This window comes from Tamandua tetradactyla, chromosome 6, assembly GCF_023851605.1.
Source record: "Tamandua tetradactyla isolate mTamTet1 chromosome 6, mTamTet1.pri, whole genome shotgun sequence".
Taxonomy (NCBI): domain Eukaryota; kingdom Metazoa; phylum Chordata; class Mammalia; order Pilosa; family Myrmecophagidae; genus Tamandua; species Tamandua tetradactyla.
The window spans coordinates 113,338,082-113,354,117 of NC_135332.1; the positions used below are offsets into that span (position 1 = coordinate 113,338,082).

General features: G+C 39.5%; 1 protein-coding gene across 4 annotated transcripts in view; it reads left to right on the forward strand.

The window, feature by feature from the left end:
• The window catches only part of SULF1 (sulfatase 1), a 183,332-nt gene that overhangs the window by 107,632 nt on the left and 59,664 nt on the right, over positions 1-16,036 (forward strand). For all 4 annotated transcript variants that reach the window (XM_077166956.1, XM_077166959.1, XM_077166957.1 and 1 more), the window contains exons 8-12: positions 9,151-9,301; positions 10,199-10,374; positions 11,628-11,756; positions 12,024-12,080; positions 12,893-13,022. In XM_077166956.1, the coding sequence (XP_077023071.1) occupies positions 9,151-9,301; positions 10,199-10,374; positions 11,628-11,756; positions 12,024-12,080; positions 12,893-13,022 (643 nt within the window). The remainder of the gene's footprint in view (positions 1-9,150; positions 9,302-10,198; positions 10,375-11,627; positions 11,757-12,023; positions 12,081-12,892; positions 13,023-16,036) is intronic.

A 16,036-nucleotide genomic window follows, 5' to 3' on the forward strand; every position in this document is an offset into this window, starting at 1 on the left:
CTTGTACCTAATAATTGATTGATGATTCCTTGTCAGTAGTACAAGGTCATCTGTATCATTGCAGTGGTTTTGGCTACAATAAAGGAGAGTGGAGCTGACTTAGGGCAACACTGAACAGTAAATGCAAAGCCAGGGTGGATAAACTGCTGAGCATGCTCAGGAACTTGGAGGGTGGAGATATTTTAATGCATAAAGTATCATAAATGAATAAATAAGATTGCCCCAGCACCTTCTTGAATGTGAACTGGATGTCTCCTTGTGTTTTGGAATCAGACCTGTGGGCAGATACATAAGTCTCTGAAGATTTTGACCCTCCACACAACTGTCTTACTAAATTCACAGATGGAGCTCATAAGTGGCTCATGGCTCTCAGTACAGATCACTTGCAAATTGAATAACCAGCTCATTAAATGAAAGAGAAGGATCTTTGTGGATTCCTTCAGTTTTCTGCCCCTTTTCTTTTGAATTGTGAATCACTTTGCATAGCTTCCTTGGTTGTATTAGCAGAATCCAAGCCTGAGGTCACTCTCTGCAACTGTAAGCCTTACAGGTGCTTCCCTAAGTTTGGAGAGAAGGGATTGACAAAATATGATGTTTTGTGGCGTCTTAGAAGTCTGCCTGCCTTTGAAGCTTCAAGGCAAGGTTTCTGAGCCTACGAGAAAATCAGCTGCAGGTCAAGAGGTACTGATAGCACTGTGGCATGTATATACAACAGTTGTGTTAGGAAAGGGGTCTGCATTTCTCTCCAGGACTCAATAATAGCTAAAGAAAATTTTCTTGAAAAATACAAAAGCCTCTTAAAATTCTAAAATTAAAAATTCTGCTTAGCTCCACAAAATATGTATGAGCCCTGCCTGTGGCACTATATAGCCAGGCAGGTCATAAGGAAGACATAATTCCTAACATTTAGGACCTGCTAAGCCAGGACAGGGGTCAGCAAATCAGAGCCAGTGGTCCAACTCCTGCTCACTGCCAGATCTTGTAAATAAAATTTTATTGAAACACAGCCATGCTCACTTGTTATTTATTATGTATGGCTGCTTTCTCTGATGGCAAAGTTGAGTAGTTATGGCAGATACCATGTGGCTTACAAATCCTAAAATATTGATGGTCTGATCCGTTAGAGAATAACTTTGCCCTAAATCTTGCTCTACAGAGAGGGCAGACAAGTATCCAAATAGCTACATCACTAACAGTAATAGAAGTGGTAAGTACAGGGGTGGGCATTTACAGGGCTGTAACGTTTGGAGGAAGAAGCTTTCACATCTTTGGAGGGGACCAGGAAATCTTCATGGACCAGGTAACAACAAAGTGGGCCCCAAAGAATGAGTGTAGTTTCTGCAAATGACTTTACAGAGATTGGGAAGATGATTTCAGAAAAGAATATGGGTCAGGCAAGTGGTTACCATATAACAGAGAAAGTCTAAATGGGACCTAGGAACTGAAGTGTGGGGTGCATAAAAAGCCATAGGGGATAGAGCTAGAAAGGAAAACTGCAGCCGAATATTGAGGATTTGGGTGAGTTTGTACATAATTGCCAGCAAAGTCACTGAAGGGCATGAGGGAGGGTCATAACGTAATATGGGATGACTCTGTCATCTCCATCAGCAAATAACTTGCTACTCCTTTTTGTTGCTGTTGTTCAAATGGAGTACTTTTTCTCTTACTATCAACCCTATAAAGTGAGACCTCACATGGCAGAGTGACAAGAAGTTAGCCTTAGAGCCATGCAAGCCTGACTCCTGTCCTGGCTATGCTCACTAGCTCTGTGGGCAATCAACTTTTCACCAAATCCTCACCGTCTCATCTATAAAACGAGGGTAATGTCATGATGCCATGAACGAAAACAGCAGAGGCATGACGACTGGAATTCAGAAGGTAATTCTTGTTGACCCTGTTTTATTAAGGTGAACCATATGGAACTGCCAGTAATATGGTTCAACTTAATGTTTGAGGGAAATAGCTAGAGAAATGATTAGTTGACACTTGTCCATTTCGACATGACAAATCTCTCGATGTGCTAAGACTCACAGCATGCTGAACCTCTTGCAGCTGACCATCCTTAAATAAAAAAAGATAAAAGAAGTACCAGTCTGAGTGGGGTTATCTTTTCCAGGTGCAAAAGGTGCTCTGCTTAAGTTTGGAGAACACCCTTAGCCATAAACATGAAAATGCCTGTAGGTGGTTGAGTAACTCAGCTACTATGTGATGCTGAGCCTTGGACTATGTACACCAAGGATGTAGAGATGGGTTGTGTCTCCCTGCAAGCTATAGAAGCCTTGAATTCTTAGCGTCTTTGTTGGAAAGGCCTCCCTGGCTGCCACTGAGGGAAGAGAGTCAGTGTGCACCTCTCATCACAGTAAGTAACTAACTAGATGGGTTCAGAGATAGTCCACTGACAAAGGAATGAGAAGGATTGAAGACAAGCTGCCAGTTGGTGTGCATGGAGCTACTGAATGGCAGATTTCCTTAGCAAAAACTTTAGCAGCACATTCAAGCAAAGGGATGCAAGAAGTCGCCTGCTTTGCAGAAATATTTGGCAGGCCCTATCAAAACAGAGAAAGATGCCGTAGTCTCTTCCCTGTTGGGGGGATGAAAATAATGCAGACATTTTCCTCCAGGTCTCCTTCCTTGGTGGTCAAGCATTATTTGGATCCCTTTTGTCTGGCCTTGGATTATAGCTATCTGACCCTCTCAGACTGGAGCGAATGTATCATGTTTCCATGGTGTTGACCATTCCCCACAGAGGATGGAATCCCATTGAATATTGACTTGTTGGCTTTAGAAACTGAGACTAAAGGTTATACCTATCAACCAAAGATGAGAGCAGATTATCACCCACTCAGGTTAGGAAATACTGCTTACTCAGACAGTAGCTCATGGCCTCCTAGGAATCTGTAAAAGCCTCTGTAATTAAAAATAACACATAATAGCCTAATCATAAAATGCTTTACTGTGGCTCAACCACTACCGTACATTTCAGTAAATTGTCTGTCTTCTTAGTGTCCCCATAGTGATGCTGTGTCCTCACTCACTGATGTAGCTCACTTACCTTTCCTGGCCTCAGCAGTATAATAATATGCACCTATGGACAACAGGACAAAATTTTGAAATACCTTTGTTACCTAAAATTGGGAAGAAATGTGTTGTCTTAAAAAGAATTTACTCATTCGTACTTCTTTTATTCCACAAATACATTAAAAGGCATGCTTTTTTAATTTGCTCTTTTATATATATATATATATTTTTATTGCGAAATCTTCACACACATATAGTCCATATATGGTGTACAATCAGTGACTTACAATATCATCACATAGTTGTATATTCATCACTATGATCATTTTTAGAACATTTGCATCACTCCAGAAAAAGAAATTTAAAAAAAGAAAACTCATGCATATAATACCCCTCCCCCTCCCTCTCATTGACCACTAATATTTCTATCTACCCAATTTATTTTAGCCCTTACCCCCCATTTGTTTTTATTCATATTTTTGAATATTTATTCATATTCATCTGTCCATACCCTGGGTAAAAGGAGCATCAGACACAAGGTTTTCACAATCGCACAGTCACTTTGTAAAATCTACATCATTATACAATCATCTTCAAGAAACAAGGCTACTGGAATACAGCTCAACAGTTTCAGGTACTTCCCTCTAGCCACTCCAATACACCATAAACTAAAAAGGGATATCTATATAACACATAAGAATAACCACCAGGATAATCTCTCAACTCTGTTTGAAATCTCTCAGCCACCAACTTTATTTTGTCTCCTTTCTCTTTCCCCTTTTGGTCAAGAAGGCTTTCTCAATCCCATGATGCTGGGTCCCAGCTCATCCTGGGAGTTCTGTCCCATGTTGCCAGGGAAATTTACACCCCTGGGAGTCATGTCCCACGTAGGGCAGTGAGTTTACCTGCTGATTTGGCTTAGAAAGGAAGGCATGCTTTAGAAGATTAGGTATGACTGAGGCTCATTCTTCTGTTTCCCAACTTTGTTCTTCTCTCTAACATTTACTGCATGTTCTGTCACATTAGGTGTTTTTCCAGATTACTGAAGTTGAATTGCACAACTCCAGGGGGCAGCACTTGCAGAAAATACTGTGTGAATGGTGCTCTGGCGTCTTGAGGGAAGGGCAAAGTCTTTCAGCTCTTTCCCTTTCCTTGCCCAGTGCCTGCTGAGCCTGACTCCTGAAGCAGGAGTTACATAATACATCTTTGTTTAACAAATGAATAAATGTGTGAACCTTAACAACTAGCTGGCACAAAAAACATTTTGAAACAGTATTGCAATATCGATACAATAGGCTTTACAAATCAAAATGATGCCTAGAGATAATTTAGTTTAATTCCGTATTTCTTTTAGATTAAAAGATCAAGAATCAAATGACTTTTCCAGATCACATAAGTAGTCAAGGATAAAACTGGAACCAAAGCTCAATTCTCCTGCTCCCACATGCTCTTCCCACTGTACCAGGCTTTCTCAATTCCCATCACAGTCGCCATTAATATTAGAGGTGGTTCCTATGCATGTATTTGCACAGTTCCAACTGGCATTTGCAGCATCATTAGAAAACTTTTTTTTTGTTTTTTTTTTTATTAGAAAACTTTTTAATTTAAAGTCTAACTAATTTGGCTTTATAATTTGTCTGTAATCAAGATTATCTGGCATTCCGCATGTATTCAAATGTTACCTAAAGACATTTAACTGGGGGTGGAGAGAAGCAGCTCCACAAAGTCAATCAAATAATTTCAATTTGTGTGACAGTGGAGATGGTATAGCTTGGGAGATTAAATATAGAATTTCCAATTTTATGCTTTGAATATGGGTCTTCTGTCTGGATCATTGTTTATTCTGGAAATTAAAACCTATTTCATTTCTCAGAGAATGATGGTCCTGCTACCAGTACCCTTTAAGAGTAAGTTGTGTTTTTATTGTCCTTTGAGACTAAATAAGAGATGACTAAAACACATTAAAATAAAAACCACCAAAAATATATTTATTTTTACTGAGGTGACAGCAAAGGCCATCAGTGATAAAAATGAACTGCTAAGTTATCTGCAGTTCCCTACGTGTGGATTTGATATACAACACAAGCATTTCTTGAAACTGTTTCTTCACTATTAAGAGTTATTCTCCCCAAATACCCACCTGTCAAAAAAGAAAGGTGACATTACTGATTTTCAGAATTTTTCTTCCTGTTATGTCAATAAGCAATGCTGGAAAGAAAATCAAACCACAAAGAAAATTGGCATTGATGGCAAAGGCTGAGTTTTAAAAATGCAGTGGTCTAAAGTCTCTGTGATCTGGTGTGCTGGGTAATAAATCCAAATAAGCAATGAATATAGAAAAGCAATCTCTGTGGGAGCCTTGCTGGAGAAAGCTGAAATATTTCAATATGGAAACAGTTTATTGGAGGTTACAGGTATGTTTTCTTGAGTGCCTAAGGTCTAGACCACACCGTTCTGGGTGAACCCCTTGTCTGAACAATCAACACAAAGTCTCACCAGACCAGGCACGGCAGCATGTAACCATATCTTCATCATAGATTTTTTTTTTTAAAGAAAGCAGAAACTCAAAAATGACAATCTGGTCCTTTGCCCACTCAATTTCAAAGCAAAAAGCTGGTGTTACCCATCCTTCAGCTGATGCGTGCAGTGTGACTTGGAAGGCAGACTTTATTTTGTGACTGCAATTAAAGTACACACTCAGTAATGAGTGGAAGGTATTTCTGGGAAGCAAAACCATCTAATATTTTAAATCAGGATGGTGCCTAAGGACTTTAGAACTTATTTTTAATAGAGAGAAATGCATGCATCAACCTTCCTTTTAACCACTGTGGTTAAGGACTGAGCAGGAGGAGCTCTGGCTATGAGCTGCCTCAGCACGTTCTTTCTGAACAAGCTCCATGCACTTTACTTTTCTCTTTTGTCAAATGATGATAATATCCCCTGCCGACTCCTCAGAGTTGCCATGACAAACAAATGCTTGAATAGATGATAAGATCTTTTCCTGCCATTTGTAAGTTCAGGTATGATATAGTCCCAGAATTTGCTCTGGAAACTCAACCTTCACAAGAATTCTCTGCAGTTATTATTCACTTTATATGGATGAGGAAATGGAGGCTTAGAGAAAATACCTGCCCAAGATCACACACTAGTAAGTGACGTTGCTGGGATGAGAATTTGGGTCTGATTCTAAAACATGATGGCATAATTAAATATATTTACACTTTCCCCTAAAACCATTACCTGCCTATTTCAATGGCTTGGTTTCCCGCTGACAACTCCAGGCCCTGTTTGTATAACTTTAAGTCAATTCCTAAGTTACAGAAGCAACCTTAATTATCACTGGAAAACAGAAGGCTGCATCTTCCAGGAATTTGGCAGACCCCAGCAGGAGGCAGCCACAAGTCTTTGGCAAAAGCTCTCTTTTCAACACCACTGTCAATTCCAGAGACCCCGAGCTTCCACCTTGCAGGTTCCCTGAACAGCTGCTGCTCTGAGAGAAGCAGCAGCAGCAGCAGTCTTTCTTTCTGTAAAAGGCAAATGTACCGCCTCCCCCCGCCCAACTTCCTTGCCTTCTGCTGACACCCCATGTGTGATTTCATCCCTAGAGCAGGGGGGCCATCTTCCATATAAAAAAAAATAAGAAAAAAAATGGGGTGGTGGGGAGAGACAGATTTGACAACAGACCCTGAAATCTCCCTTTTAATAGAATCCAGATTTAACACATGTCATTCTGTAAATCTGGGAGTCCAATTTGAGGTTTGTAATTTTCCGCAACCTTCCCTGTTCCTCAAAGTGAGGTGGAGCGAAGCCAAGCACATCAAGGTAACTGGTGGAAGATATAATTTGCTATTGTGAGCCTGCGTTTCGGTTCCCTATTGTAATTTTTATTTGTGTTGAAGTTGTGTGGTTTTGAAAAAAGTCAACTAGATTTATTTTTAAATGAAGCTGACTAAATATCAACGGCAGTAAGAAGAGGATGTTTAGGTCTTAGAAAGAAACCCCATGCAGTTAATCTTTTATAGCTGTATTCACTTTTCAGGGCATGTATCAATAAATGGCTAGGGATCTTTCATAAGAAACTTGTAATTTATTTCTCTGACCTCAAACTACCCCCGTGGGTGAAAACCCATCTCGGTGGGACTTGAAAGTCCGCTCTTTCTTCCTCTGCAACCTCTTATCTAATCCTGTTTGTTGTGTGACCTGCTGTGCTGGGGGAAGAATAAGAATCACAGACTAAGTCATATATTCCTTCACCAGCTCCTGGGCTGTGAGGACTCCGATTCTGCCCGTGTTTCACTCTCAGATCTGAGGAACACTTTCAGCCGCAAAACCGGGACCATTTGGTTCATGAGTCATTTACTTGGCAGGCAGAAGAAAGTTTATATTGCAAGTTTCTCTGAAAAAGAAGGTCAAATGATACCCAAAGAGTTTGTTTTTTTAATACTATAGGATTTTTTCAACTCAGATACTTACCTAGAAAGTATTCATGTATGGCCCATGTGGGTAACTCCTCGAACAGGTACACACCTGATCATCAGGGTAGCTCTGTGCTACCAAACAGGTCAGTGGTACCAAAGGAGCATTTTCTACTATCAAAAGAAAGGTTCTAGAAGTCTACTGGCAGAAGAAAATGTATAACAACAGGTGGTATTTATATGGCCCAGTGTACATCAGAATGCCCCATTACACAGTCATGTATCTGAGAAATTCTAAGCTTCCAGGGGACATTACACCAGAGCTGATTCACAAAGCACGCAGCCAAGACTCCCAAAATCACTGGGTTCACAGTGATTTTATAATACAGGATGATGGCACTAGGTCACCTTCGGTCATCATTATCTTCAATCTTTCACCGATGAGCTCCTCCCCAGAGCAGACTGGTCATCATATTTTTCAATCAACATAGGCTATTGCTTGTTCAGTGAAATTGGCAACATTGTGGTTCCTATTAAAAATAATTTCAGATATAGGAATTTCTCCACTTCATTTGGCTTTCATTTTGTTAAAGCAGATGGGTTTTGGAATTGAGTCCTGGTTGTACCACCTACTATGAATCTGGGAAAAGTTATTTAACATTGCTAAGCCTCAGTTTTCTTACCTACAAAATGGGGATAATAAACCAGAGAACAGCTGAGATAATTAAATGGTTAGTGTATATAAAACACAGCATAGTGTCTAACACATTGTAAATTCTAAGTTTTTAATATAAATACTTTTATGTGGATAATAACATCTCAAGGAGATTATAGTTGAGCAGGGTTAGGACATGCAATTCTCAATGTGAAAATTGCTTTGGTGTACATATGTACCCTGGACAGTATGATCTGAGGGAGTTGAGTAAGACTTCTAAGGAGGTAGCATATTTTGTGGATTCCCAGTAGAATGGATGGGATGCCACTTGGACTCTGGAATAGATTAAAAGTAGGCTTAAATCACTTATGTTAAAAAAAAATAGGACCCATGTCTCTGTGGATAACAGAAATTGTGTCCTGTACTCTTGTTGATTTATCTATAAAATAAATAGATTTTGATAAATATATATTGTAGAAGTAGACTTGGGTGTAATTCCAGCAAATCCAGTTAAATCAGTGGTATCTATTTGTAAAATTAGGGATGAGAAAAAGGTCGTCAGAGACCAGATATATAATGATAAAATACTTTTATAAATTCAAGAGAAAAGTGTTGAAATTACGATTCATCAATATATTTGTAACTATGTAAAATCCAAGTTAGTAATAAAATTGTTTGAGTTAACATCACCATGAAAACATTTTCTTCTCTGTTAATAAGTATTATCCTTAGACTTGTAACAGAAACATGATCATCTTGATGTGTTTATTATATATTTTATTCAATGACCCCAAATCAACTTGCACTAATTACATTTTAAAGAACGATTGCCTGTCAGCTTCCAGGCTTGTTTTGAAAGTTTGAGTGCATATACCTTCAGATAATTTATGCTGTTTGGGGTGATAAAGATTTCAGATTTTATAAACACAAAAAGAAGATACTTGGGAGAGTAAATACTTCAGCACTTTCCTGAGTGATTATTTTACAACCTTTAATTTGAGACATTTCTCTAAGTGACTAGATAAAAAATAAATGGTAAGATTCCTTTCTGGATTTTTTTAGAACTCCTAGTTATAACTATGCACCAAATATGGATAAGCACTGGATTATGCAGTACACAGGCCCCATGCTGCCCATCCATATGGAATTCACAAATGTTCTGCAGCGCAAAAGGCTCCAGACTCTGATGTCAGTGGATGATTCTGTGGAAAAGGTAAGCATATGAACTTGTCGCGGTGATAGGTTTAGGTGAGCTTCTTCTGTACAGATGTGCTCTTGCCAAACCTATGTGTGTGTGTCCACTGCCTTTTCATCCCCCCCCTTCCCTGTTCTGTCTCCTTCTCCCCACTTGGTTTTTGTGAAGCCAGTGGCAAAAGGGAGAGAAACATCAGAACGTTGGAATTAAAGTGTCACACCCTAAAGTGTCTTTGGGAATTAAGCAAATAATGTGCATGAGTAAAGCTGGTCTGGGATAAGGCAATAAGGAATGGTGGGGATTGTGGTGAACTTGAAATTACCCCATTTAGGTCGGTGGCAACTCCTCAGCTTGTGCTAATTTTTGCCGTGTAGAAATGTGCATCCGGTATTTGCCAGATTTTCTGACTTCTTAAGAAAAACAAGAAATACAAAATTTTTATGTGAAATTTCCTGAAGTTTAAAACATAGCATAAGCTAAACAAAATATGCCTGAAGGCTGGATTTAGCTGAATCAGTCTCAGAGGCAGCCTGTTTTCAACCCTTGGTAACTAGATAGAAGAGAGAAGGTAGTAAAATTTGCTTCAGGCATAGATTTTCAAACTGAAACCTATAAATTTGGTGGTAGAAGTTTTGATTTTTTTGTTTTGTTTTGTTTTTTTCCCAAACAAACCTGTATCTAGAATATGCCAGATTCAAAAAAGTTATACTTCAACTATATTCTTGGACTTTCTCCCTCAAGGATTATAATCAGTTAGAAAATGTGGGTAATATTTATGTTTGTCAGCCTTATTAAAGCAACTCTAGCCTTTTAAAAATAATGGAAAAAAACTTTGGGGGAAGTTGTGGCAACATGATTGGGTGTCACCTGATGTCATCACAGTGAAGTTTGCCTTGTCCTTGTGCTGTGTTTCAGCTGTATAATATGCTAGTGGAAACGGGGGAGCTGGAGAACACGTATATCATTTACACGGCCGACCACGGTTACCATATTGGACAGTTTGGACTGGTCAAGGGGAAATCCATGCCATATGACTTTGATATTCGAGTGCCTTTCTTTATTCGTGGTCCAAGTGTGGAACCGGGATCAATGTATGTATTTTTTGTGTTTGCAACATTCAGCTGTCGAAGTTCATGTCCATCTAAAATAATTTGATTACCAATCTTGGTGTCTGGTTTCTTTTCCTCCAAAACAAAAAAGGGCGAGTGTAGGTTGGTAATTTAGAAGATGAAAACCATTTTCCTCCTACATCACATTAAATTGACTGAAGTATACTACTGAAAGAAAAAAAATAACTTCCGGCAGTTATTAATTTTCTCAAGTTGAGACAATTAGGAACTTAATGCTTAGCTTTTTAAAATCAGAAATACCACCATCATTTTTTTGAAACAACCAATGCCATCCTGTAATTTTTTATTTTTAAAAATTATTTTAAGAGAAATTTTAACAACAACACAATTTTCTTAAGAAGAGAGGCCTAAAGTACTAGAGGTTTGTTTTTTGTCACCTGGCTTCAACTCACTGAATCCTTCCCAAGTCCTCTTAGCATCTTTGTTTTTCCAGTATAAAATGGATTTCAAATGCCCTGCCAATCCCATCAGAGTGTTTTATATGAAGTGAGATCATGGATGTGAATGAATTATGGAAAAAGTAAAAGAAAAGAAAAGAAGTAGAATTTAAAAGCTGAAATGGCCCTTAAAGAGCTAGCCTGCTCCCCTGACATATCAATGAAGATGCTCGCCAGAGGGCTTAATTCCTGCTCAGAGTCCCCCACCCCTGGAAGTGGCAGCATTGGGCTCTAGAAGGCAAATATTCTGAGTCTCCCCATATGCCTTTCCTGCTGCTGAAATACACTGTATCCTGGGGAGACGGCGAGGGAAATGATAAGGGTTTTTCTGTCTCTTAAAGGGTTTCTTAGGGATATCCTGGAAATTGTCATATCTATAGTTTGAAGGCTTTATACTTGAAGGACTGGGCAGCATGAATTAGATTCAACTATGAAAATGTGGCCTTTTTCAGAATATTGATTTTTTTTTTAAAGCTCTATTCAATGGAGGAGTTACAGACTATCAGGTTTTAGAAGCCTTAGACCATACTAAACCACATCTCATCTGGCATTGCAACCAGAACCCAGGGGTGATGTTCTCAGGCAGGTTAATCTTGAGTGTCCTTACTGACCACACACACACACACACCCTGGTCAAATGCAACCATCAGCTGAGAGCAGCAGAGAGGGTTAGAGGATCTGAGGCAGGTGAATCACTGCTGGGCAAAAGCAACACCAAGTGCCCCCCTGCACTGGTGTTGGCTCAGGGTCTGGAGTATGACCACCTGTCCTTTGCAGAGTCCCACACATTGTCCTGAACATTGACCTGGCTCCTACCATCCTGGACATCGCTGGGCTCGACACCCCTCCTGATGTGGACGGCAAGTCTGTCCTCAAACTTCTGGACCTGGAAAAGCCAGGTAACAGGTGTGTCAATAATCTTTCTCTCCTCCAACCTCAGGCACTCGGGTACTAGAGCCAGGCAGCAGCTGAGAAAAGTGGAGGCAAAACAAACTTTGCCCAAGAGGATCACTCTGGGCTGGGGATTTCTTGGCTGTTTGTGCAGAGCACAGCAATGAAGGTGCAGTCCTGGTCTGTGGGATGAGCGGTGGTTCTTTCAATAAACTATTAGTGCAGATCCATTTGGAAAAAATGTCCAGATGTGAACAGTAAATATTATTATTTTGCTTTCAGGTTTCGAACAAACAAGAAGGCCAAAATTTGGCGTGATACATTCCTAGTGGAAAGAGGGTAATTATTGGTTCCTGGGGTGCTTCTGGGAACCAGTCCTGTTGGGCAGCTTGCCTTCTGGGTATTTTTTTTTCCCCTTTATTTTGCTCTACTAAGCATACAGATTTTGTTAGCTACTCACAAGATTGAATGGTTTGCTACTCACTCTCCACTAGCCAGCAAAGTAATTATTGTTGCATCAGAACTTTAAAGAATAGATTTTCATAGTATGGGACCAAAACGTTTAAATGGGTATGGATTTACTGTATATTCCTCAGCTTTGGTTCCTAATTGATGCAGTTGATTGACTTTCTCAAACATTCTTCCCAAGTCCTTTTCTTAGTCCCTAAAGTTTAGCCTGGCACCCTGTTTCCACTTCCGCCTATATGCCTTCTATAGTTTTAAATATGTCAATTGTATGCATTTGTAATTATTTCTATAACCATGAATGGGTTTTCCCTTTTGATTCATAACACTCATTGTCCAGTTTTTCTGTGTACATAAATTGGGAAAGCAAGTATATAATTGCCTTCTTTTAAGAAGGAATTTGAGCACGTAAAACTAAACATTTATGCCCCAAATTTTGAAATGTTGTTTTTGGAGGGGGATGGTTGCCTATCCTGTCCTCTCATCTTTATCGTACCCAGCATGTTTTTCACAAAGGACTCATCACATGTTGAGCTCCTTTGGAGAGAAGAGAGCCTTAGCATCTATTTCTTGCTGTTTGAAGAATGTGGAGTCAATGTAACAGGGAAGAAAAAGAGACCAGAAAGGATGCAGGAAAGGTAATTCAGAACACTTCTCAAGTAAGAACGTTTTCCCTTTTGTCAAAGCAAATTTCTACGTAAGAAGGAAGAATCCAGCAAGAATATCCAACAGTCCAATCATTTGCCCAAATATGAAAGGGTCAAAGAGCTCTGCCAGCAAGCAAGATACCAGACAGCCTGTGAACAGCCTGGGCAGGTGAGTGACACAGCCTTTCGCCACCACTGCTCACGTGCTCCCCTTTTATAATTTAAAGGATTTTCAGCATGGACAATAACATACATTTGCATATATATAAACTTTTCTTGGTGGTCATGGGGGCAGACTCAGCTGACTGATTTCCAGCAGTTGTCTAACCCTGGGGCCTCTTAGAGTTCTGGGACAGAAAGATCAGAGATTGCTTTTATCTGAAGAGAAGTTGCCATCGCCAGGGGTCTTATTAATTGACCATCAAAGAGTGCTCCAGGGGCTACTTGGTCAAGACTGGGATGGCAACTACTTGGTCAAGACTGGGTGCTGAGCCTCTGGGCAGTGAGCCATTGCAAGGGAAATGATGAGGTCTTCCCATTCTAGACTAAACTTTGATGACACATTTTACTAGGGTGGGGGACAGAATCTGTGACCAAGGTTGGGAAGCAATTTATTGTTTCTACCTCTGTTCACAGAGTTTCTGACATCCAATATTTCATTAGAATGAGTCCTCTTCATTTGTAGAAATAGTACTATAGAATCGAGGGCCACCCAGAATACCAGCTTACCAATACAAACTAAAGAAATAAATTAACACAGACCTGTTGCAATGGAACATGAGTATGTATGAGCACAATTTCAAATACTCTTGATTGGAATTTATAGTAGCTAAAAGAAAATGCTGTGTCATGATGAGACAACTGAATTTGTTGCATCTTTGTTTTTTTTTGCATGGGCAGGCACCTGGAATCAAACCTGGGTCTCTGGCATGGCAGGCGAGAACTCTGCCTGCTGAGCCACCATGGCCTGCCCAAATTTGATGCATCTTAAAACAAAATCAGAGGAAACTGAAAAGAGCTAACCTTTATAGAGCCTGTGTCTTATTAAGGTGTACTGTACATGGGATTTTTTAATGTATTTTTCTCAACTTAATCTTCACATCCCTCAAGTGATGTAGGTATTATCATCCCCATCTTGACTGACAAAGCTGGGAGGTAACGGGGTGGGGGTAAGGACTGTTGAAGGAAGGGATAAAACCATGGCTTCCTAACAGGTCTTAATTTTCAAGTGTTTAGTGAAGAAGCTTAGACCTATTCATTACATTTTAATTTGAAGTCTTCAAATCCTACTTATGGAAGCTCTAAATATCATTATGAATAAAACCTCAAAATTGTCTAGAAGCTCTAAAATGATTTTTATGAGCCAGCCCCAATAGGCTAATTTATTTTATTTAGGAGATGGAAATGCTTGCTGTTAAATATATCTCATGCAAATTGGTGATCTTGTTACTATTTTAGCCCTCTAGGTAGTGAGCATTATACCCTTTGGGGAAAAAGGTATATTCCCTACCTTTCAATATGCAATTTTGCAAACCTCTCCATATGGCTTGTGCTGAATTTTTAGGACATATGTCCTAAAGGGTGAATGCAGCATAAACTAGATTATGCTACTTTGACATGAGCTCTTTACTCATGTGCTAAGTGTTAACTATTTTTAAACTTCATTCTCGTTTTTTCATATGTTTCTAAGCTTGTTCTCCCTATGAAATGCTTTAATATATGGCTCCCTGGAATTTTCCTCTGCTGCCTTATTTCTATGTGGATCAGTTTGACTTAGATTCAGTCTTGTGAATATGAGAACATTGGTAACAGCCCCTTTTGGTAGCGTAAATTAGCGGAACAAATCATCCTCATGGCCTGATGATGATTTCTTTCTATAGGATTTCTTTAAATTGGGCAGAAGTGAGCTCTAGGAAAGCAACGATGTCCCCAGGAGGTGAAGAGTTGGAGAATATTTCAGATCATCCAACTTTCTGGTGTTTCCAAGGCATTAGTGAGTTGTTCCTCAAATCTAGTGGTTCTTCATGTGGGATCCTCAGACTGGCAGTATCAGTACCTTTTGGGAGCTTGTCAGAAATACAAATTCTCCAGCTATCCCAGACCTACTGAATCAGAATCTCTGGAGGGGAGGCCCTCAATCTGTGGTTTAACAAGGACTCCAGGTGATTCTGAAGCTCACTGATATTTGAAGACCACTATTTTAACCTATGGCTTTGCCTATTGGTACTTAAACCATAGTTTAAGAAATCTGAGCACTTCAAGAAAAAATTTTAATCATCTCCAAGGTTATTATTGAATCTGTGGGTCAAAATTCTATTTTGTAGAATCTTTATATTTTGGACCATTGATTTGTCTGGCTGCTTACAGATAATCATTTTGATTACTATAACAGAGATGTTGAAAGAGGAAGAAAAAATCCAGAAAAATGTAATTGTAGTATTCAGGATCAAAGTGGCAGTTAAGGCTAGAACTGAGTAGCTTGGAACCTGTTCTCTTGGCATTGGTTTCACACCTGGCTTGTCTCCTTTTACGAAGGTTAAATGTCTTCATTCAAAGCAACACAATCCTCTCTAGGATCTGACCTTTCTTGGGGCAGAGAGGAAAAACCAGCAGCATTAGCCTCATTCTCTTCACTCCTAATCCTCAAACACTTAATGCATCTCCCCTGCCTGCCCTCCATGTTTAGTGGAACAAATGTGAATGCATAAAATAGGGGAAAGAGGAATTTGGGGTCAGAAGTTTTGGGTTAGAATATTGGCTAATTATTAGCCAATTTCTAGTTCTGTGTTCTTGGACAAGTCACTTAATTTTCCCCCTGAGTCTCAAATCTTCTATCTCTAAAATGGAGAAAATTAATTTCAGTCTTGTGAGCATTATATAGTATCATATGTAAAATGCCAGGTAAATTGTAAGGCAGTGTGCAAATGTTGGATGTTGTTATTGTTCCATGCCACCTTACCTGTTGTTTTCATACTGATAAAGCCAACAGGAAATTCAAATGGGCTAGAATCCCAGACACTTGGCATCACTTCTCAACTATGTGAAAACAACCACCAGCAGGGACTAATTAAGACAACATAGCCATGTGTGTTTGCATTACTTCCATTTTCCTGAATGGGTACAAGACTGAGTATGATTCCCATCTCTTTCTCAGCCGGACATCAACCCACATGCACACTGATG